This window comes from Pygocentrus nattereri, chromosome 8 (assembly GCF_015220715.1).
Source record: "Pygocentrus nattereri isolate fPygNat1 chromosome 8, fPygNat1.pri, whole genome shotgun sequence".
NCBI lineage: Eukaryota > Metazoa > Chordata > Actinopteri > Characiformes > Serrasalmidae > Pygocentrus > Pygocentrus nattereri.
This window is the reverse complement of record NC_051218.1, coordinates 24952776-24976738: the sequence shown is the minus strand read 5'-3', so window position 1 is coordinate 24976738 and position 23963 is coordinate 24952776. Positions and strand designations below refer to the sequence as shown.

The following is a 23963-nucleotide window of genomic DNA, read 5'->3' as shown; positions in this document are numbered from 1 at the left end:
TATAGTGTTTTTTGGGAATATGGTAACACTTCGGCTATTTTTATGGGACTTCATATAGTGGTTTATACACAAAGGAATTCACACTTTTCACAAGTTTGCCAAAAGATTACTCCAAATTCCTACAGTAATATCACTTGTTCCTCTATAGCATGAATACATGAGAGTGATCTTCAGAAATATAGTGGTCTGATATGATACATCTCTGATTTACCTGTTTTATGGGAGCTCAAATTGTCGTCTCTCTAGAACCGAATAGACACTTTTCACAAGTTTGCTATCCCATTACTCCAAATTCCTAGTGTAAATGCATTTGGTACTCATACCATGAGTACATGATAGTGTTTTTCGAGAAAATGTTCGTCTGATAACACTTGGGCTTATTTTATGGGACTTCAAATATCTATACACAACCAATTTCACACTTTTCACAAGTTTGCCATTTCATTACTCGACAATCCTAATGTAATATCACTTGTTCCTCATAACATTAGTATTTGATACAGACCTACTTGGGAATATGGTGGTCTGATATAACACGCTGATTTGCCTATTTCGTGGGACCTCAAATTTTGGTCTATACAGGTACAAATTCACATTTTTGAAAAAGTTTGCCATCCCATTACTCCAAATTCCTATAGTAATATCACTTCTTCCTCATAAAATGAGTACATGAGAGTGTGTTCTTTAGGAATATAATGGTCTGATATGAAAACACTTATTTGCCTGTTTTATGGGACTTCAAATAGTGCTATATATAAGAATCACACACACTTTTTACATTTGCCATCCCATGACTCCAAATTCCCACAGTAATATGACCTGTTCCTTGCACCATGAGTACAAGAGAGTGTTCTTGAGGAATGCACTTGTCTGAGATAACACTACGATTTGCCTGTTGTATGGACTCCAAATTGTGGTCTGTACAGACCCGAATTCACACTTTTCACAAGTTTGCCATCCCATTACTCCAAATTCTTAGTGTAATATTGTATGTTCCTCATACCATGAATACATTAGAGAGTGTTCTTTGGGAATATGAAATTGTGGTCTGTACAGAACCTAATGGACACTTTTCACAAGTTTGCTATCCCATTACTCCAAAGTCCTACTGTAAAAGTACTTGGAACTCATACCATGAGTACATAACCCAGTGTTCTTCGGGAATGTCTTGGTGTATATGAGATCACCCGCTGATTGTCCTTTTTTATGGGACTTCAATTTGTGGTCTACACAAAACATAACACATTTCAGAAGTTTGCCATTCCCTTACTGCAGATTTCTACAGTAAAAACACTTGTTCCTCATATCATGAGTACATGAAGGAGTGTTCTTAGGAATACACTGGTTGGTTATGATAACACCTTGATTTTCCTGTTTTATGGGAAATCAATTAGTGGTGTCTACACAATCACAAAGACACTTTTCACATGTTTGCCATCCTAATACTCATAAGTCCTAGATTAATATCACTTGTGCCTCATAACATGAATACCAGTTCTTCAGGAATATGGTGGTCTAATATCATACCACTCTGATTTGCCTCTTTTATGGGACATCAAATTGTGGTCTATACAGTCACAAGTTTGCCAAACCATTACTCCAAATTCCTAGAGTAATATCTCATCAAACCTCTTTGAGGACAAAAATGAGACAGGATGAGAATGGTTTAAATTTTCTTTATTGATATAGACAAACGCTGAACATTGATGGGGGGGGGCTTCACTTCTCATTCTCCAAGTCTGTAATGCTCTTCCTCTTGCTCTGCTCATGAATATGAGTGCCCCAAGTGTAGGTGAGGTACATCAAAATCATGGCTGTGAGAGAGAGGAAAAAAAAAAAAGATTACTCAATGAAATTCCACTTCACTTCACTTCACTGTAAGAAGTAACAACAGTTCTACACAAGAAGTCTCCTAACATCTGGCCCCTTTGCAATGTGTCCATGTTCGAAATTTCGATACTTCGTATGCATTCCTCCTTTGTTAAGATAAACCATTTGCATGTGACTCATAAGGCATACAAAAGATTCATTCAGCAGCATGATCATTACAAAAGTATTCCAATAAAGTTCTGTTACACAGTATAATGAGACTGTAAAAGTTATGATACACAGTAAGGCTGGACATTAACTCAATATCCATATAAACTGCCTTGCCAAAAAAAATTAACTAAGCAAATAGTCAAGAGCCTCCCACTGGATAATTACAGCATGCATGGTTATGTTTCAGCTGGCAACAAGCTATTTAACCCTAACTGATGCAGTGAGTAGCTTCTCATTTGTTAAACAACCATATCAAAAGACAGCCTGCAGAAAAGATGTTAATTTGTTTCAGAAGGGTCAAATTATTGGCATGCATCAAGTAGAGAAAACATCTAAAGAAATTGCTGAAACTAATAAAATCGGGTTAAGAACTGTCCAATGCATTATTAAGAAGTGGAAGGACAGGTCGCCAGTCCATCGCAGGGCAGACAGACACAGACAGTCACTCACACACTCACACCTAGGGGCAATTTAGCATGTCCAATTGGCCTGACTGCATGTCTTTGGACTGTGGGAGGAAACCGGATATGTTTAATAGTAAATGTCAGAGCATTTCCATTTGCACAACGTGAAGGGAATGACCATCCTGCCGTTTACTGGAGCACTCCGTACATACCAAGGTTGCTAAAGTGCCACTCAACTTCGCCGTTCTTGCCGTTTTTGACACCATATGTGGCATTGTAGTGAATAACCAGTGGATGTCATTATGTCTGCTAACAGATTTGCTATTTAATTAGAGCAGCTCCCTACTACACAACTACAGCATGACCAAGTAAAACATAGCCAAGACACAAAAACAACTTAAACAGCACAACACCACCACCACCAAAAACAAATATAGCCGCAAGCGGCAATGAGCGGATTCAAGTACGTAACAGCAGTACGAGCCCTTCTGCAGGTTTAGCCCATTAGGCCTAAAAAGGTCTCAAGCTGTTCGAGTCTTATTCATAACCAGAGTAAATAGAATGGAAAGGAACTCAGATCATCAAAAGGCCTTCAGTTGCCATAAATAGTAAGCAGAAGACTTTATACACATAAGTTTCCATTCATATGTACTGAGCTACACTGGTTTGTAGAACATCCAAGAGGTTGTCAACATAGATGTCAGAACTACATGACTAATGGCAGCATTTCTCACATAGTAGCACTTGCACAGTGGATTGGTTCTATATTTAACGCTTTGATCTGATGTAGACCATAGTGAGGCCTAATGTGCTTAAAAGGGGCACTTTAGTGTGAGGAGCTCAATGAAAGTGGGTGAGAATTAGTCAGCAGGCCTCAACATGGTATGACTATTGATCAGAGACCATTTACAAATGCGGTTACCAAGTCTTGGTCAGATTGACCTTTTGACCCCTGTATAATGTAGTCTTTGAACAAATAAGCTAAAATACCAGACAAACAGAGCAATTTCAGAAATAACATGTAATTAGAAAGTTGTTCAAATGAGTGATCCAAGTCATATGGCACCATTAGTTTCTGTCCACCTTGTAATAACACTGTAATAGCATTTTAATAGATTTTTATTGCCAAAGCACCCCCTTAAGGCCAATCTGGACCAAAAATGGCAACACGCATAAAGTCTCAGTATGTAAAAAGACTTAAAGTTTGGAGATTACCTGGCCAATGACTGTTGAGTTATAGCAAATCAAGCTAGCAATGCCATGGTCGCAGTAATTAATAGATTCATCCACATAACACTGAGTAGAAAACTCAACATGTTATATTGTTAACATGTTATAACATGTTAAGATATTTATCTAGAGAGGCCAGCATTAACCCCACCCACTAATTACATATACGCATAAAAGTTGAATGGCCACCTCAGAATCTTGTCCTGAATGTGTATGTCAAGTTTGAATTTTTTTTTCACTGAAGGATTGTCAAGTTATAGAAGTTTAAATTCTGAATTATTTTGAATTTATCCAGAAGGGTTCATTTGCATATAGCAGCCATGCTCTTTAGAAAATTCAACATGTTTTTGACAATTATTGAGGTTCAAGCTCTTCTGATTTTTTTGACACCAAATTCATGAGGATCTGCCATAAATTGTAGGACTAGTTCACAAAAGTAGGTTTTGCATATTATGCAAATTAGCTCAAAATCAAAGTGGGCTGGGCTAAATGGTCCAAATTCAAAAGTTATTTCTTTGGACCCAAGGAACCTGGAAAGAAATATGGCTTGACTGGCAAAAATCTGGTTTAGGAGATAGGCAAACCTGATTTTTCTTCGCTATAGCACCCCCTTATGGCCAATTGGGCCGAGTCCTTGTGCCGGAGTAGGGACTACTGCCTATTAAACAAGTTTCGTCTCTCTAGGACTTGCAGTTTGGGCTGCACATTCCGTTTCAGGGAAGAAAAATAATCTTGACAATTCCAATAGGGTTCAACGCACTCCGTGCTTGAACCCTAAATATAGCCACAAGCGGCAATGAGTGGGTTCAAGAACGCACCAGCAGTATAGGCCTTCTCTGCAGGTTTAGCCCATCAGGCCTAAAAGGCCTCAAGCTGTTTGGGTCTTTATTATAGACAGAATGAACAGAACTGAAAGGAAAGCAGTTCATCAAAAGGCCTTCAGTTGTCATAAGGAGCAGAGGTCTGTGAACATAAAATGGGTTCACATTCATATGTACTGATATACACTGGTTTGTAGAATATCCAAGAGGTTGGCACAGTGAGCGGGTGCAAGAACAAATAAGCCCAGGAAGCTCTCAAGCACTGAGGCAAACAGGCCTGAATAAGGTCTAATGCAGTTTGGGGCTTCGAGGCAGAGAGGCTGAAAAGTAGTCTGAGTTTATTAACAGGCCGTCATTTGTCATGATCAATGAGCACTGGGTTTTAAACCTAGTTGACTGAATTTTATTCAATTGACCTTTTGATCTTGGTATAATGAGTTGTAGTCTAGAGTACTTCTAGACTAGTTTTGAGAAGTTAGCTTACAATTCCACGGACTACTTCAAAAAGTGCTCATTTCAAATGATTGAAGAAAAAAAAAAAACTATGCACTTTAACACCCTTATGACAAAATGTTTGGGACACTGCACTGCATGAGGACATTGAAGTTATTTGACCAAAAATTTAAATCTGTACAAGATATATTTGATTTTCTGTAATACTGGCCAAATTTTGAAACTTAACAAGTTGTTAGAAAGTGGCAAGACAGAGATAGCCGTCAAGTATCATTAGGATTGGCCGATGGTGAGCCTGTCAAATGTCTCCTGAAAGCTTATTGGCCGATGGCGGGCATAAATTTCAATACAAAGTATCCTTAAAGATTCACTTAGATTCTTACTAGTAGATGGTAGTAGTAAAGTTTCAACTTGATAGGATGTACAGATGCTGAGAAACAGCTATTAAGGCATATTAAGCATTTACAGCACCCCCTAATGACTTATGCACAAAAAACTTGACGGGCTACCTCAGAGTCTACTTAGAAATAAGCCTGTCAAGATTCACATTTTTTGGGTGAAGGATTCTTGAGTTCTAGATTTTTCAATTAAATAAGAATTTTGATTTTTCCAGAAGGATTCATTTGCATATGGCAGCCATATTGTTTACAAAATTAAACATGTGCTGGTTAATTGATGTGTAGGCTATGCTGAATTTTTTGAAACCAAAAAAAATGAGGATCGGGTGAAAATTGTAGGACTAGTTCACAAAAGTAGTTTTTACATATTATGCAAATTAGCTCAAAATCTAAGTAGCCGGAGCTTAATGGTACAAATTACAAAGTTCTTTTGTTGGACCCAACAAATCAAGAAAAAAAATGTGTCTTGTCTGGCAAAAAACAGGGGAAGGAGTTAAAGGGCCAAATGCATTGTGTTGCGCAATAGCACCATATTTAGACCGATTGGCTTCATGTCATGCGCCTGAGTAGTGGGAGGGACTACTACCTATTGACCAAGTTTCATGTCTGTAGGACAAACGGTTTGGTCTGAGTGATTCATTTTATCAGAGAAAAAGAATAAGAAGAGGAATAATAATAAAAACTAATAATGGGGTCCTACGCACTTGTGTGCTTGGAAGACAACACCACCACCAACAACAACGTGCTTGAACCCTAATACAAAGAAAAACCTGAGCAAATACAATAGTGTATAGCGTGCTTCGGCCCTAAAAACTCGAGCAAAAACAATAGGGTTCTACGAACTGTGTGCTTGAACCACAACCACAAATATAGCCGCAAGCGGCGATGAGCGGGTTCATGCACACACAAGCAGTACCAGCCCTTCAGCAGTTTAGCCCATCAGGCTTGAAAAGGCCTCAAGCTGTTTGTTCACAGGCAGAGTGAATAGAACTGAAGGGAGCTCAGATCATGAAAAGGCCTTCATTTGCCATAAACAGCAAGCAGAGGTCTTTATCCACATTATAAGTTTCCATTCTAATGTACTGAGCTACACTGGTTTGTAGAACATCCAAGAGGTTTTCAACATAGATGTCAGAACTACATGACAAGGGCAGCATCTCTAACATAGTACCACTTGCACAGTGGACTGGTTCAGTATTTAACCCAGTGGCTTGATCTAGGCCATAATGAGGCCTAATGCAGTTATAATGGGCCCTTTAGGTGTAGAGGCGCTCAGTAAAACTGGGTCAGAATCAGTCAAAAGGCCTCAATATGATATCACCATTGATCACGGACTAAAACCATAGACGTTCACCAGGTTTTGGTCAGAATGACCTTTTGACCTTTGTATAATAAGCCTTTGTCTAGTGAAATCTTTGAACAAATAAGACAGAATACCAGACAAGCAGTACACTTTTTGACAAGACATGCAATCAGAAAGTTGTTCAGGTGACTAAACTGAGTCATGTGGCACCAAGTGTGTATTGATCAACCTTGTAATAACACTGTAATAACAACTTAGTTGGTTATTAAGTGTTTTTGAGTGCTGAAGTGACATCTAAAGGCCAATCTGGACCAAACGTAGCACACACCCTAAGACTCTCAGTATGTTAAAATGTTTCTCATTTGCAGATGATCCGGCCAATGACTTGAGTCGAGCTACAAAAACCATGACCCCAGTAATTTGTTGACTGATCCACATGACCCAGAGTAGAAAAGTCAAAATGTTTTCAATAATTATTTCCCTAGAGAGGCCCCAGAATCATTCTAGACCACATATGAAAGGTTTGGATTAAAATCCAGAGACTGGTTTGAAACGGAGTTTATCGACTACATAAAAACTATGCACTTTTTAAACAAACATATATTGGCAAAATAGTTTGTCATGATGCAGTACATTCGACACTAGGTGAAAATTGTAATAGTATTGTAATAACATGTAATAACGATAATTTTGTGAATAGCGCCACCCAGTGGCCAAATCCGTTGAAACGTATACTCGGTCCAGTAGCTCCCACTTGCCAAGTTTCAGCTCAATCGGATGCACGGATGCTGAGAAACAGTTAATGGGCAATGGCCCCGCCCCCTAATGACATATGCACATCAAAATTAATAAGCAACCACATAATCTGGTCCCAAATGTGCATGTCAAGTTTCAATGTAAAAGGCAGAAGCATTCTCCACATGGAGTTTTAAATTAATTATGATCTATGTCAGAAGTGTTAATTAGCATATGGCAGCCATATTGTTTATTGACGTCAACATATTGTTAATAACTATTGATGAACAGACTCTTCTGAACATTTTGATATCAGACACATGAGGATTGCTTGAAAACCCTTGAACTAGTTTGCAAAAGTAGGTTTTGCATATTATGCAAATTAGCAAAAAATCTAAGTGTGCGGAGCTAAATGGTCCAAATGGCAAAGTTGTTTGTCTTGATGCAAGGAATCAGACCAAAAAAAAAAAAAAAAGAATTTTTCACTCTAGACTTCATGGTGTAGGAGTTATAAAGCAAAACGTGTTTTGCTGCTCTATAGCGCCGTCCTTTGGCCAATCTGGGTCATTTTTTAATCGATGGCGAGATGCACACAAACTACACCTACCCACCAAGTTTGGTGTCTCTACCACTTACAGTCTCTGCTCCACAACCATTTTTGTAGTAGTAGAAGAAGAAGGAGAAGAATCCGAGCAAAAACAATAGGGTTCTACGCACTGTGTGCTTGAACCCTAATAATAAGAAAAATCCGCACAAAAACAATAGGGTTCTTGCACTGCGTGCTTGAACCCTAAATATAGCCGCAAGCGGCGATGAGCAGGTTCAAGCACGTACAAGCAGTACCAGCCCTTCAGCAGTTTAGCCCATCAGGCCTAAAAAGGCCTCAAGCTGTTTGAATCTTGTTCAGAGGCCAAGCCAATATGAATATTCCATTCATATGTACTGAGCTACACTGGTTTGTAGAACATGTCAGAACCACATGACCATTGGCAGCATTTCTCACATAGTAGCTTTTGCACAGTGGACTGGTTCAGTATTTAACCCATTGACTTAATGTAGGCCATAGTGAGACCTGATGCAGTCATGATGGGCCCTTTAGGTGTAGAGCAGCTCAGTGAAACTGGGTCACAATCAGTCAATAGGCCTCAATATGATATCAGTATTGATCAAGGACTAAAACCATAGACGTTCACCAGGTTTTGGTCAGAATGACCTTTTGACCTCTGTATAATAGGCCTTTGTATAGTGAAATCTTTGAACAAATAAGGCAAAAATACCAGACAAGCAGTAAAGTTTTTGACATGACATGCAATTAGAAAGTTGTTCAGGTGAGTGAACTGAGTCATATGTCACCAATTGTTTGTTGATCAACCTTGTAATAACATTGTAATAGCAATTTAATTGATTTTGAAGTGTTTTTGAGTGCTGAAGTGCTCCCTAAGGGCCAATCTTGACAAAACGTTGCATACACACTTAAAGTCTCATTTTGCTATGATGCTTAAAGTTTAGCGGTGATCTGGCCAATGGTCTTTGAGTTACAGTAAATCAAGTTAGAAATGCCATGACCACAGTAATTAGTTGACTGATCCACATAACCCTGAGTAGAAAAGTCAAAAAATTTTTGATAGTTATTTACCTAGAGTTGCCTGAGAGTTACGCTAGGCCAATTTGATAAGTTTGGGTGAAAATCCAGAGACTAGCTCGAAAAGTATTGTTTTCGAACAGTTAACTATTACTAAAAAACGGTGAAGTTTTTTAATGAACATATATTGGCAAAATTGTTTGGTATGATGTACTACAATGGATTCATATGGAAATTTCATCAGAATTGTAATACTGTATTAATGACATGTAATAATATGTTTATTTTTATGTATAGCGCCCCCCTGTGATCAAATCCTTTCAAACTAGACTGTTTGTTAGGAAGTGGATACATTTAGACACCAGTCAAGTTTCATGACGATTGGTCAATGGTAAGCTTGTCAAAGGCCTGCTGAATGCTGATTGGCTGATGGTGGCCATAAATTTCAATGTATCAAATTGGCCTTCAAGACTCACTTACAGTATGTGCAGCAGATGATGCCTGCCAAGTTTCAGCTTGATTGGATGCACAGATGCTGAGAAACAGTTAATTGGCAATTGCCCCGCCCCCTAATGACATATGCCCTCCAAAATTGACATGCAAAGAATCCTGTCTTGAATGAGCATATAAAGTTTCAATGTTTTTGGCTGAAGCATTCTTGAGTTAGAGTCTTAAGTGAATTTTGAGTTTTGTCAGAAGGGCTAATTAGCATATGGCAGCCATAATCTTTGCAAATATAAATTTTTTTGATAAATCCTGATAGACAGACTCTCCCAAGTTTTCTGATATCAGAAAATTGAGGACTGAGTGAAAATTGTAGGACTAGTTCACAAAAGTAGGTTTTGAATATTATGCAAATTAGCTAAAATTTGAAGTGGGCGGAGCTAAATGGAGTCAGCAGCAAAGTTGTTTGTCTTGACCCAAGGAATGAGCCACAAAAAGAATTTTGTCTGTGCACATCTCGGTTTAGGAGTTATGAAGCAAAACGTGTTTTGGTGCTCTATAGCGCCCCCCCTTTGGCCAATCGGGGTCATTTTTGCTGTGGGGCGAGATGCACACAAACTACACCTACCCACCAAGTTTGGTGTCTGGATGGCTTACGGTCTCTTCTCCACAACCACTTTTTCAGGAGAAAAAGAATAATAATAAGAAGAAGAAAAATCTGAGCAAAAACAATAGGGTTCTACGCACTGCTTGCTTGAACCCTAAAAATCTTGACAAAAACAATAGGGTTCTTGCACTACGTGCTTGAACCCTAACGAGGGAAGGAGGCATAGCACATTCTGAAATGCAAAGTAAATGGCAGATGCCATAATATTAACAATCTAGTAAAGTTTTATTTAAAAAACAAAATAGAAACTTGTTTTTTTAAAAAAGCCCTGAAAAAACAGCTAAATCTGGGCATGGCTTGTCCAATCACACCCAGCCACTCTGAACTGAAGACAAAAGTACAAATAAATGAGCCAAAGTATACACAAAGGTTGTGCTCTACCCTGCTGTGTCGAAGGGTCACTAAAACATTTATTTCTACTTCTGTTCAGCGTGCATGCATTTGAAAATACTGATAGAAGGGCACTTACGGGGTGCAATCTTGAAGATGGATGCTGTGAATCGTCTCCAAACGTTGGGCACTCCCTTTGAAAAGTAGTTGGGGAAGGCCCTCTGCTCAAAGGGGGAGATACTGTAAGTGATAATGTGTCTCATCTTGGCCAAATCTCCAAAGTGGCGACCCATTGTGTCAAGAGACCTGTTTTAAGAGACAAGACATCAGCTTTAAAATGACATTAACTGAATCAGTCCAAATGTGTGTTTGAGTGTTCTATACAAATTACACTTGAATGAGACTTACTGTATATGCACAACACTAAATAATTCATTTTCCATTTTAGCAGATTTATCAGCATTCTTATATCATTTTTTTTTATACCTGAACATTCCACTTTTTTATACACAGTGTAAGTCACACTGTAATATGCAACCAATAGGACTGTGTACCTTGAGTAGTAATTAATTATCATAATGTTAATGCCCACAAAACCATGCACAGCATCAGACCCCAAGAACTGACCTTAAAAGAGGAACTGACTTTAAACTTGGCATGAACATTGATTGAACCTGGTGATTGTCAGAAGTCTTGATTGTAACAGATGAAAGCAACTGATCAAATAAAATAAACTAGTGAGTATCCCTTTATTACAGTCACTACGAATTATCGATTAATTTATTTTGATTTTTCATGAATTTCATTACATCATAACAGGATTTACGCTAGCCAGATTTCTGTAATAAATAAGAATGCACTGATACAGATATGGACTCCGTACTTCACTCATTTACACACAGCACACACTGCAGCTGAACCTGTAACTGAACCTGCCAGTGAAAAGGGTCTGCTGACACACAAGTGCTACTGACACTGTGGCGGTCAGACACAAAGTCACTGGTCACTGAACTAGTGCATCCAAATCAATTTTGTGTGTTTTTACTACTCGCCAATACCATACTGAGTGACCTACTTAAAATTCAGTTATATGTAAATAAGTGTAATGTATCTTAAGTTAAATATTTAAAACCTAGCTGATTTTAAATGACGTGCATTAGCTAGCTATGCTACATTAGTTACCTTGGCTTAAGTAGCACTACAGGGGAGCAGATTTTTTTTTTGGTTCCACTTCAAAGCACTTCTGTACAGCCATAAGTAAAGTATGTTTCATAGACATTTCATAGAATCCTGATCTCACCAACAGTCTTTGTAGCACAGTGACAGCATAAATCATATCCATGGGTGATCCAAGGAGCCCACTAGCTTCAAGTCTCAAGACAAGTTTTGTCTTGTTTGAATTTACTACACACATTTACTACACACCGCTTGGTCAATTATCAATAAAACTGTTTCAATCAAAACAACATGCTACTCACCAAGAACTGAGCAAACGTGGCAAGAAACTGTGCTACAGCAGCTCAACTCACCACACTGTGCACTGTAGTCATTCACTGTATTAAGATTTATACCCAATATCTCAATTTTATTTGGTCAAACAGTTAATTAATAAACTTTTAAGTCTTTATTGCCTCTGTTTTGCTAGCCTACATGTCTCCACTCGTATTGTGCAAGTGGCTGTGTGTTTGTGTTTATAAATGGACTAAAATGACTTGCAGTCCACCTGGCAGCATAAAATGATAGATTCCCTACAATAACAATTAAAAGTTGCCTGCATAGCTCAAACTCATTTGAGAAGTGCAAAAGCAAAAGAGAGACAGTGGGGGAACAAAAATGACTAAAATAGGGAAGAAAAATCTTGCAAAGTAAAAAAAAAAACAAAAAAAAAAAACCCACAACTCAACAACGAAGAGGATACTGAACTGCGACAAGCTAATATCAACATGGAGGACAGCAGGCAACCCATCAAGCGATGCTGACATGGGCCTAATCCTGAAAAAGCTACAAGAATTTAGAATGAACCCCAGTCAGCAACAAAATGGCATAGAAAAGAGATCAATAAAATTTCAAAAGATCGGAAGAAGCACAGGAGTGGATCAACGCAGCCAAGACTTGAATCCAGTTGTTATAGGATGCTTTGCTGGAGATGGTGAGGCTTCAGGTGCAAATGGAGACTATAATGACTTAGTGTGACAATGTGATGGGGGAAGAAAGATTGTGTGAAGATTGAAGAAAGAATGACATCAATGGCTACCTTTGTGGAACAGGTATTAGTAAAAGTACTAATACATTTATTAGTGGAATCGAGATTTACTGCTAGGTATCGAGAAACCACACCGGGTGCTTGCCCCAAAAACCTCTGACCAAGGCTCCACCAAGATCAACTGAAGTTGAAGTTCTCAAGTTACAGAATGAAAGAGGACATGCTTAAAAGAACTTGGCAGATTAAAGTATTTGAATTCCAAGGAAAAATGGTACATGTGGACAATGATTATGCACCTGAATTGCTGAGGAATCAAAGGAGATATGCAAAAGGGACTCCATTCCCAGCCAAACTCAGAGTGGTTTACAAAGACGGTGGTCTATAGCTCGGCAGAGGAAGCAACGGGGAAGATGGCAGAAAGGGGGAATACAGATATCTGAAGCATCCACCTTCTCTTCTCGACCAGATCAGCCCACTAACATTGCGTCTCAGCGGAAAAACGAAGACAACAGGAGAATACAGGCTCTAATTAAAGATTCAAGGAACAGTTCCAGGCATTTCAGCACTGGGACATTTGTACATGACATTTTCTATGAAAGATATTTCCTCCAAGAATGTTAAACAATGCAGAAACTAATGCTGAGAGACAGTGCTAATTATTAATTCTGCTTCTCTACATGGTATTATTAGGGTTACTTGGGAACTTTTATAGAGTGCTACAAAAGTTTGGATTAAACGAGACCTTTGTTAAAACTATTCAAGCATTGTTCAGTGACCCAAGGGCAATAACTAAAATAAACTGAGCCATATCAAACACCTTTAGTCTGGAAAAAGGACTAAAAAGTCCGTCATAGTTTGTTCTACTTAAAGTCCAAGAAAATCTCATTACAGGGCTCCAGAAATAGCTGGAGGAGACAACAGCTAAAAAAAAAAAAAAAAAAAAAAAACACACAACATCCATCCATCCTCTAAGCAGCTTCTCCGTCAGGGTCGCAGGGGGGTGCTGGAGCCTATCCCAGCAGTCTTCGGGCAGAAGGCAGGATACACCCTGGACAGGTTGCCAGGACAGACAGACAGACAGACAGACAGACAGACAGACAGACCGACCCAGGGGCAATGTAGCATAATACGTAAGAAAATTAAGCCTTTCAACACAACTCGGGTCAGCTACATGACTTAAAGGGAAACTTTTTATTTTCTGTATCATTAAATGGCTAATATGTCAACAAATTCATGCAGAGCTGTTGGGTATGAAACAACTCTGTTCTAGAGAGACTTGGAGCCAGAACTGTTCACAATGATGATAGGAATCAGACATCTGAGGAGTTAAATGTCTAAAAGCTTCGTCCATGGAAGGTATTGAATACTTTCTTGGTTGTTTTTTCGCTTGCATGAGACACTGCATGAGCTGAAGGAGTTTCCTTAGGAGGAGTCTGCAATAATGAAATTTGCATGTTTTTATGCGTTCGACTTCATTGTCTTTTGTAAAATGATTGACTTCTGTTAAAATTAATTTTTCCAGCTACATCTTCTGCTCTTGAACAGAAGTCGCAGTATGTTGTATGTTACCATATATAAGTCATGCAAATTCCTGAAGCCCAAAAGTTTTGAAATTTGGTTGTACTTCTGCATGAAGTGCTTGAAGTGGGTCTTTCACTACTTCACTGGTCATGAGTAGGGCTGCAACTAACGATTATTTTGGCTAACGTCAATACATTTTTTGATTAGTCAAGAATTATTCCTGCCATGCCCTCTGCTTCCTGTGGGTATGGGTTTCTGTTCCTGTTTTACCTCGCCTGCTTGATAGTCTAATTAAATGTATACGTAACATTACTACATGTACTTATAATAAAAAATTTAATTAAATAAAATTAATGTGCAAAAAACTCAAAACAGCTGTTGAGCTGTAGGAGTTGTAACTGCAAGTCGAAAGCAATCTATATAATACATTGAGATATTTGGCCAACCCCATCAACTTGCTCTGAGGAAAACCATAAGCTGTGAAACATGGGAGTAATGTAACATTGCAGATTAGCTGAATTTCCCTCCAGTACTTGTTCATTATAAAGGTCTAACATTGGACACCTTTGTCGGCACTGAGAGGACAATGGTCTAAGTCTAGGCTAAAAACTTACTCGTTTAGTCAAGCCTTTGGTAATTAGTTTTCCCCGTTAGATAAAAGATGCAGATCTGGGGGTTCATGGACAAAGCATTATGGTTAACTGCGAGTGCAATTGTTCCACTGCTCTCACATGTTCACTCAGGTTTGCTGACGGTGGAGGGTCACTGACATCTCAGGGAGCACTCATGTCTGTTTCTCCCATTTAGTTAGGCTCTAATAACAATCTGCCTGAGACCAAGTTGCACTCTTAATACTATATTCTGTCATCAGTCAGTCTTTACAGAACTTTTCCCTTTTCTCTGCCAAGTTGAATAACTCCCCAACCTGTGCGGTCTGATGCTGCTGCTTCTGTTGCTTCTTCTGCCTTTAACAGATGCCCACTGTTCACCAGCCTTCTGGACTGGTTTGACCACCATTGAGCTTCATACTGTACAACGCTGCGAAAACCTCAGCTTATTAATTTTGTAACTTTTCTTGAGCATTCTTTTGTTTTCCCTTGCCTTTTGTCTCGTTTGCATTTTGTATGTCTTTCTTGGGTGATGTGTGGGGGCTATGGAGAGCAGTCCACTTTGTCATGCAACGACCACCAATGCTTAACCTATTTCACATATGGTTATCTATAGCTTCCCAATCTAGCATTGCCACCTCTATTTTAATTACAAAGGTAGAAGCAGACACCCATCAAGTAGGGGGTTTCAGGGTCATTTACACAGACAACTAGAGGGTGTGGGCTACCTAGGTGGTCTCCACTCCTGTTTTCTTCAAGAAACAAAACACTTGCCAGCAGAAATCAACAGCAGCAAAAGCCAAAACCAACAGCCACTGCCAAAACTTTAGTCAAAGATGGAATACCAGAAGCACTCATGCTGGTATTCCAAGCCTCCGCAGCAAGTCTAATTATTGCCTGATAAAGTGTGTCTTTACAGCTGACAGCATCAATTTAGCTCTGTACTCTTTCCTGCTGAACCACCTTGTGAAGAAGAAAAAGCACCTCTTGGCTGATCGTCCACATCTGGGATAAGCGATAAATTATGTTAATTTGATATTTTGCTCAACAATTCCTTTAAAAAGGTAAAGCTCACTCTCGGCCTATCTGAAACATAATTACATAATATTAGGAAAATCTATTCTGTCATGTTGAAGTGAGTGTTTCTGTAACCAAAAATGTTTTAACCCTTTCTTTCTCTCTCTGTAAATAGGTGCATGGTAATAATAAAAGCTTTTAATTCCATGGTTATTTTAATGGGAAAAATAAGTATGATTATATCAGGTTTAGGAAGATGTTCATGTTCCACATTTTATGGAGAACATTTAAGCATGGATATTGCTTTTTAGACCAAGTCTGCCAACGGGCCTGACATCAGGGTGCTGCCCTGTCCGACTGCACTAATTTTTTTTGTCCTTACTTGATTTGTTGAAAATCCTAATGCCCTATCAATACAAGTCTCACAAATTATAAAACATAAGTTCTTGAGTCTGAACATACTTTTTGAAGAAATTACTGTTTCATACTCCATAAGCCTTGTATTAGCAGGAATCAATGATAAAAGACAATACCTTGATTTCAATGTGATATTTACACTTAAACGTAAAATAATTTGCTCTGAAAAACGAATGGTGTCATCCAGGCTTGACCTCCTGTTCTTCAGAAAGGACACTAAACTACACCCTATGCTAGATCCTGGTGACCAAGATGTGAAGCAAGGGTGGCAACAGGGAGGTGGAGCGACAAACTCCATCCCTCTCTGCTCAAGAGCTCACGTGATACGGCACTGGCAGCATGAGCACCTTTAAAAGTGCAGAGAGGGAACAGAGGAGAAGGACCAGCAGCAGTGACAGACTGGAGAATAGGACTGAAAGGTCTAGTTTTGAAGCCACTGAAAAGTGGCCAGCTTTGGTTTTGGCTTTGTTTTGTTTGTTTGTTGAAGAAAAATAAAATTAACATAACTGTCAACCCTGCTTCCAGCGTCCTTCCTGAGCTCAGTTAGCCCATGCCATGCTACAACCCCATTAAACATTTAGTTCTTTAAGAAACATGGACATATCAATATTTGATCTTTGAAACAATATACACATACTATTAAAAAGAGAATACATTGTTTGAAAAGCGCATAGCTCTTTAAAAGTTTTTTTCATTAAAAACAGATCTATATAGAACCATGAGTACTTAAATGTTTTGCATGAGTAAAGTGTTCTTTTTATTGTGAAAGCATTCTTCAGTAATGTGCTATATAAGGTTCTACATAGAAACCTTTTCAAAAAGGTTTTATATAGAACCATCTACTGCACATTCTACATAATGACATTTTAGGACTGTCAGAGACTTCTTTATGCATCTTATGGTCTGCTTTTGGGCTGAACTTGCAAGGACGGCCTGACCTGGCCATGTTGGCAGCAGTTTTAAATGTTCTCCACTTGTGAATTATTTTCCAAACAGTGGAATGGCTGACTTCTAATTGTTGAGATATTTTTAAATAACTTTACAGACTCATACATCTACAACCTTCTTTCTGAAGGCCTGAAGACAGCTCTTTGGATCTTACCATGGTGATACAGCTCACTTCAACAAATCAAGAGCAAACTCAACTAAATGTCTGAGGTTTTAAGGCAGACGCTTCCAAATTCCTCTCCAACCATGTTCTAATTATTTGCAGCTGATGTGGTGCATCTGAATCAAATTTATGCATTTTAAGTAGTAACAGTCACAAGAAATTTACATTTCTATTTATTCCATTTTACAGATTTTTCAAAAACATTTCTTCAATTTTATTTGTTTAGATATATTACCTTTAGCTTTCAATATTTGTTTAGTTAAATTAGAATAAATTATCAATATTCTTAAATACTTTAAAAAAAAAAAAGACTCCATGTTTCCATGGGTGTCCATGCCACATAACTAAATGGGTACTACAGAATAAAAGGATTAAAACCTGTTGGGCCACCTTACCTCACCTTTACAGGAAATGAATAGCTCATTCCAAAATGATAACTGTTTCAGACTGGCCCAAACTGAACTTGACCTTTTAAAAAAAATTCTGAACATACACCTATTCTGAATCTACACTTGTCCATTTTATGAGGTCCAGTTATCATATAGGTGCACTTTGTAGCTCTACAATTAGAGAATGCAGTCCACCTGCATACTTTGTTAGCCTCCTGGTACCTAGCTCTTCAATGGTCAGGACATCCACAGGACCACCAAAAAGTAGTTATTTGAATGGTGGATCATCCTCAGCAATGCAGCGACACTAAAGTGGTGGCAAGATGATAGTGTATTGCACCAATACAAGTGGATTAGACAGCAATGCTGCAGTTTTTAAATACTGTTCACATCTAACACCCCTACCTCACTGGGCCAACCCTGTAGATTTAACATGAGAGACAGCAGTCAAAGTTTAAAGTTTACTTATACAGCGGTTTTTACAAAAGATGCTGTCACAAGGCAGCTTTACAGAACAATCCAGGTCCAAGCCCCCATGAGCAACGGAAAAACTCCAAGAACAAGAAGAAACCTGAAGAGCAACCAAGACTCAAAAGGGGAACCCATCATCCTCTAGTTGACACCAGATAAGAAAATAGCATTAGTAATTGTTAATGAAATAGTACTGTATGATATAATAGAGTTCATGCAGCATCATCATCAGGAGGGTCAGTTCACGCTTGGGTTGGGTGCCGGAGCCAGACAGACACACACAATCACACACTCTCACACCTAGGGGCAAAAGAACTTCAAATGAACCATAATTTCAGTGCCTTATTAGAAATAAACAATAACAGTAAACATTTTTACTATTACTGCCTTTGAACAAGACAGCCAGTTATACTTCAGTTATGAACTGGAACTGCATTAGACTCATTAGACCTTGTAATTCATTTTTGTCCATGAGTTCCTAAAAAGATTTCAAACACCATATTTGCTGTGCTGAAACATGCTATGTAGAGGACATCCTGGCCATTCCAACGAAATATCATTTGTTGGGGTGTGTCACTCGCAACAGGAGCTCTGCCTTTTCAAAATGGCTGCTAAGATGGGTGCGATTTTATGGGAGCAACATAAGTAAATAGTTGAAAAACGTACAGTGAGGAAAATAAGTATTTGAACACCCTGCGACTTTGCAAGTTCTCCCACTTAGAAATCATGGAGGGGTCTGAAATTTTCATCTTAGGTGCATGTCCACTGTGAGAGACATAATCTAAAAAAAAAAATCCGGAAATCACAGTGTATGATTTTTTAATCATTTATTTGTATGTTACTGCTGCAAATAAGTATTTGAACACCTGTGAAAATCAATGTTAATATTTGGTACAGTAGCCTTTGTTTGCAGTTAGAGGTCAAACCTTTCCTGTAGTTTTTCACCAGGTTTGCACTGCAGCAGGGATTTTGGCCCATTCGTCCACACAGATCTTCTCCAGATCAGCCAGGTTTCTGGGCTGTCGCTGAGAAACACAGAGTTTGAGCTCCCTCCAAATATTTTCTATCGGGCTAGGCCACTCCAGAACCTTGATATGCCACTTATGGTAAGGATAACTACATAATTAAACTATGTTATATTAAGTTCAGATAGAACATCAAAAAGAACCATGTATAGTCCAGCTATATTTCATGAATTATGCAAAACATTGATTCTGAATGTATCGTAATTACTTCATATTAATTTTATATATTTAGAATTTCAATAATATTTCAGCCATTTGCATACAACACAAAAGAATTGTGTATGGTGTAGTGTCAACAATGATGCACATCTTTGCATTTAAGATATTATGCAACTACTTTAGTAATCTTTTCTACTTTAGCAATCATACACAACTTTTACATTTTGGATGTATCTCAATAACTACTTAATATTAATCTTCTATATTTTGAATTACAATAACAGCTCAGCTGCATTACAGTAAAAATAACTATGGTGCAGCCCTATGGATTTTGGATGTAATGCAAAAACCGCTTTATACTAATTTTCATATATGTTGTTTTTCAATTGCAACTTCTGCATGCATACCCCTTGTACTCCTTCGATTACACATGTGTCAAGGTATGTAGCTGTTTTGTGCTAGCCTAACTTGTTTCTCAACAACGTCAACTTAGCACGAACAGCAAACGTTGGCTGGCTCGATAGGTCAATGTTGGATCACACCACCTTACTGCCATCTCACCCATCAGATCTATGTCAGAGTATATGATATCAGTATTTAACCACAAGCTAGCTGACAACTGGATTTCTTTTCTTTCGTAGTAGTTTGAGGGGTGGAGCGAGCAACTGCAGTGTGATTATCTTACACTAGACAAAACCACCCAGTTTTAGGTATGTTTAAATTGAAATCAGTGCTTTTTTTTGATCTACAGTAACATCGATTTGGCCATGCTGTGCAAGTGACTGAGCTCAAAAAACAGCTAGCGTTCTCTTACTCTCCAATACCACACACAGAATCCTTAGCATACTTTTGTTTAAATCAGTGCTGTGACTTACAAGAACTTTTGTTTGTCATGCACTGTACAGTGTCAGCACTGTAACAGCTGTATGGAGCAGACCTCTTATCGCCCAGCCTTAGAGCTACTTTGTGTTTTTCTATTTTAAAATTTCAAAAGCTGCATTACTTACAACACTAAAATCAGCTGCATTACAAAGTGTTACCAAGTTAATCCAAAGTGTGTGCATCATTACTGACAGCTGTCTGCAACAAACACAGACTATTTCACTGTTAGAGTGATGTGCAATTCTCACCACAGATCAAACTGATCAATCGTGTTGTTCATAGGTGTATAGATTCTGTGGATATGGAACTACTGACTTTTTTGGTGCAACAGACTCTACTGTTAAAGAGAACAATAAAATATGCTTTTATAAGGACAAACAATTTAGCTTGCTGTTGTCTGGCATAGACATTGTCTTTCCTCATATGACGTTTACAGATGTAGAGAAACGTGTCCAAGAATATGTATGCATTTCTCATTGTAAGACTTGCTAAAAGCACCAGAGTGAGAAACAAAAATGCGTTGGTGTAGCTTATGTAGTGTGCGTAAAACACAAACTGAGAAACAGTGCTTTCAACAGTCACAGAAGTCTGTTTAACACTGGAAAACATGTTTAAGAACTACATGTAGCTGCAGGTACACCTTTGCTGTGTAAAGGTAGCCATAGATGCATACATGCGGTGCTGGAACTTCATTACGAGTGTCCCAGAGATAGAAAATGTGAAGATGGTTGTGAAGATTTTCTCTGACATCTCACCTGGACTGACAAAATACCTTACTACAATGAACTATCAATGTTGCTCACTGGCCAGGCCCAAAAACAGGAGGTGAACGTCAATGTCAGAAAACTTATTTTTCAGTCTTCTCATCACGATCAAGTCTGTAGAGATGCAAGGGACTCTCAGCACTTAAAGCAAATAAGGGTCTGAGTCTTTAAAGACTTGACTCAACGTGCCAGAGAAGCAAGAGCTAAGCTGCGGCTGCTGGTAGATCAAGCCTGGAAAGAAGGCAAGAAAGCTTGGATTTAAAGGTGGAGATCACTGATGGCATAAGATTTTCCGCAAATAGATTATAAGAACTGTACGGAGACACTGGCATTTTACATGACTAGCTTGTGAGTCTCAGCCCTGTGAAACTAGTGCTGAAAGGGATTCCTTCCAGCTTGGTTTTACTTTAAAAGAAGAAAGGAGAGTGAAGTCCTGGACCCAACAGTTTACCTTCTGGGTTTTACAGAACATTCCGGCAGGAATGTTACACAATTTCTTTTGGAAGTTCTTAAGGAGTGTGTTGAAAAGGGGGAATTAACAAAAGCTATGAAGCAAGGCCTGATTAGAATATTAGAATAAAGATTAGCTTCATTTCGATAGTTGGCACCCAATAACATTATGCAACACTGGTTACAAGTTATTAGCATCTATATATATCAATAGATTAAAACCCTGCTTAGATGATCTCAATCTAGTTATATGAGAGGTAGACATACATCAAATAATATCTGATTTATTTTGGACGTTTTGGACTATCCAGAATTGGAAGTTCTGTTATTGTATTTTTGGATTTTTATAAAGCATTTGATACAGTGGTAGATAAATTTATTTTTGAAATGCTACTTTGGTTTTGGCTGTAATTTCTGTAAGGTTATTCAAACCTTTTACAAAGACAATACTGTTAATGTTTCCTTAACCCTACCCCTAACCCTATTTTGCACTTAATAGAGGCATTAGACAAGAATGCCCAATCGCGACTTACTTGATTCTACTAGTAGCTGAGCTTCTCAATCATTACATCAGAACACTTATAACATAGAGGGTATCATTATATCGGAAGAGGTATAATGTAATTAGTCAACTGGCAGAGACAGGCTACTAATGCCCTAAATATGCTACAATTGTTTTCAGAAGCATCAGTTTTTTTATGGGTGAATCAAAGTAAATGTGAAAAATGATATGAAATATGTAATGATTGTACATAATATACATATTACTCAGATTAATATAAATATAGTTAAAGAATCTGTTAGATATCTTGTAATATGGATCAGTAAAACACATACTTTCAGAATTGAGTATAACTTCCATAAATTGTTCCATAAAGGTAAAACCTTTTTTGGGTGTTGGCTACAAAGAAACCTGACCTTTCAAGGATATTTCAAGAGTAGTATATCCTTGTATGTTGACTGCAAAATCTCCACCACTATAGACTCAATGACATTTATGTTTATTTGGAATAATAAAACTGTCTCGTTCTGCTCTTTCTGTTGATACCCCCGTACTGTTTGTTTTATTGTGAATGCGATTTTAAAGAAAGAATGAATGAATAAATAAATTCTATTACAAAAAAAAAATCTCATTTCAGTCTCACTATCGCTCCCTGGAAACGTCACCCCATGCATTTCACCCCAGTTATCAACAATGCGTTACGGATTTTTCTAAAATGGCGACAATGTCTTCATATAATAACATAGTTCGACCGCGTACTCACCAGGCAGGAAGCCGATCAGTGTACTTGACGTTGTTTGGATCAGAAAAGAGTCTTAAAGTTCTGAATCCTGTTCTAACTATCATAACCCCAAAACCACTTAACGTCACCCTTAGATGGTGGTCATAAGTTTCGTAAATACCTATGACCGCATTATGTGTAAGGGACAATTAATCTTGCCTTATGCTGTGAAATAATCCATAGATCCATTTTGTATGGCCATCCAACCACGCTGAAGTTCAAATTATGAGCTAAACTGCAGTAGCAAGACAGCCAACGCTAACTTGCTATCTAGGTTAGCTAACGCTAGCTACCTAGTCGACCGAAGACCTTGCTTGACTTTGGCCTGGGTCTCTCCATTAGTGAATAAAAAAAGTCCTTTAGCCCCCCCCAAAAAAAACCATCACATTCACCACATACAAATACCAATCGGCCATAACCAACCGACAAACAAGGAACTACAGTATGAAATCAACATTTTTCCACCTACCTCACTGATTAACGACCCCTTTCTTGCGCGGTGCAAATGTCTATTCGAATAGACACGCAATATCCGGTTCCTTAACCTTTTAGGTGTCGGTCACAGATACACAAACCCGTTATAACAAACACAGGGCTGCTAATCAGCAGAGGGCGCCCGCGAGGGAGCCCTCAATGAATGGGAGTAAATGACGCTCAACGGCTAAAAACGAGAAGTTAAAATAGTTTCTAATGACTTATCCAGAACGTTTTTTCATTTTAGAAAGTAGAGGGATGTATTTCACTAAACAATCAAAGAACTCTTACCTTTATATTTCCTTTTTTCTACGGCAAACAGGTTTTTGTCAGTAGAAGGCGGGCATTACTGCTGAGTCTGATGATTGATTGGCCAGAGGAGCAGCTCATTGGCTGTTCGCGCTCACTGACGTCATGTACGTACATGAGGCTCCATTTTCAGCTCTAATAGCTTGAGTTTAAAAGCTGTTAAAAATATAACAGCAGTCTTTAAATATTGTATGCTATTCAGTGTTCAGGAAATGATTGTATTCTTTTAAATTAAAACTGTTGAAGCATTTCTAAACTATGATTTTGCTCAAATGCTCCTCTAGCGTTTTAGAAACCCGGAACAGTGATAATTCTCCTTACTACAAGTTCCCTGCTTTCACCATAGATATACATACCTAGATGCTGCGTTGGGTCCAGACGTGAACGTCAACGGCGCCGCCATTTTGGAGCGGTCAACATCGCTGTTGGACTGCATTCAGTACCATTACAGGGTGGCAGTTTAAGAAAGCTGC

The 23963-nt window shown here is 38.4% G+C and overlaps 1 protein-coding gene across 2 annotated transcripts; it reads right to left on the bottom strand.

Moving 5' to 3' along the window:
• Positions 1-1660: 1660 nt before the first annotated feature.
• LOC108427892 (cytochrome b-c1 complex subunit 8) lies at positions 1661-23297 on the bottom strand. Of its 2 annotated transcripts, none has more exons than XM_017698482.2 (3): positions 23177-23297; positions 10547-10713; positions 1661-1814 (listed from the first exon to the last, which is right to left on the bottom strand). In XM_017698482.2, the coding sequence occupies exons 2-3, from the start codon at positions 10698-10700 to the stop codon at positions 1720-1722; spliced, it is 249 nt and encodes an 82-aa protein (XP_017553971.1). In that variant the 5' UTR covers positions 10701-10713; positions 23177-23297; the 3' UTR covers positions 1661-1719. The 2 variants fall into 2 exon arrangements, with proteins under 2 accessions (XP_017553971.1, XP_017553972.1); XM_017698483.2 differs by lacking the exon at positions 23177-23297 and adding an exon at positions 19071-19137.
• Between the last annotated feature and the right edge of the window lie 666 nt (positions 23298-23963).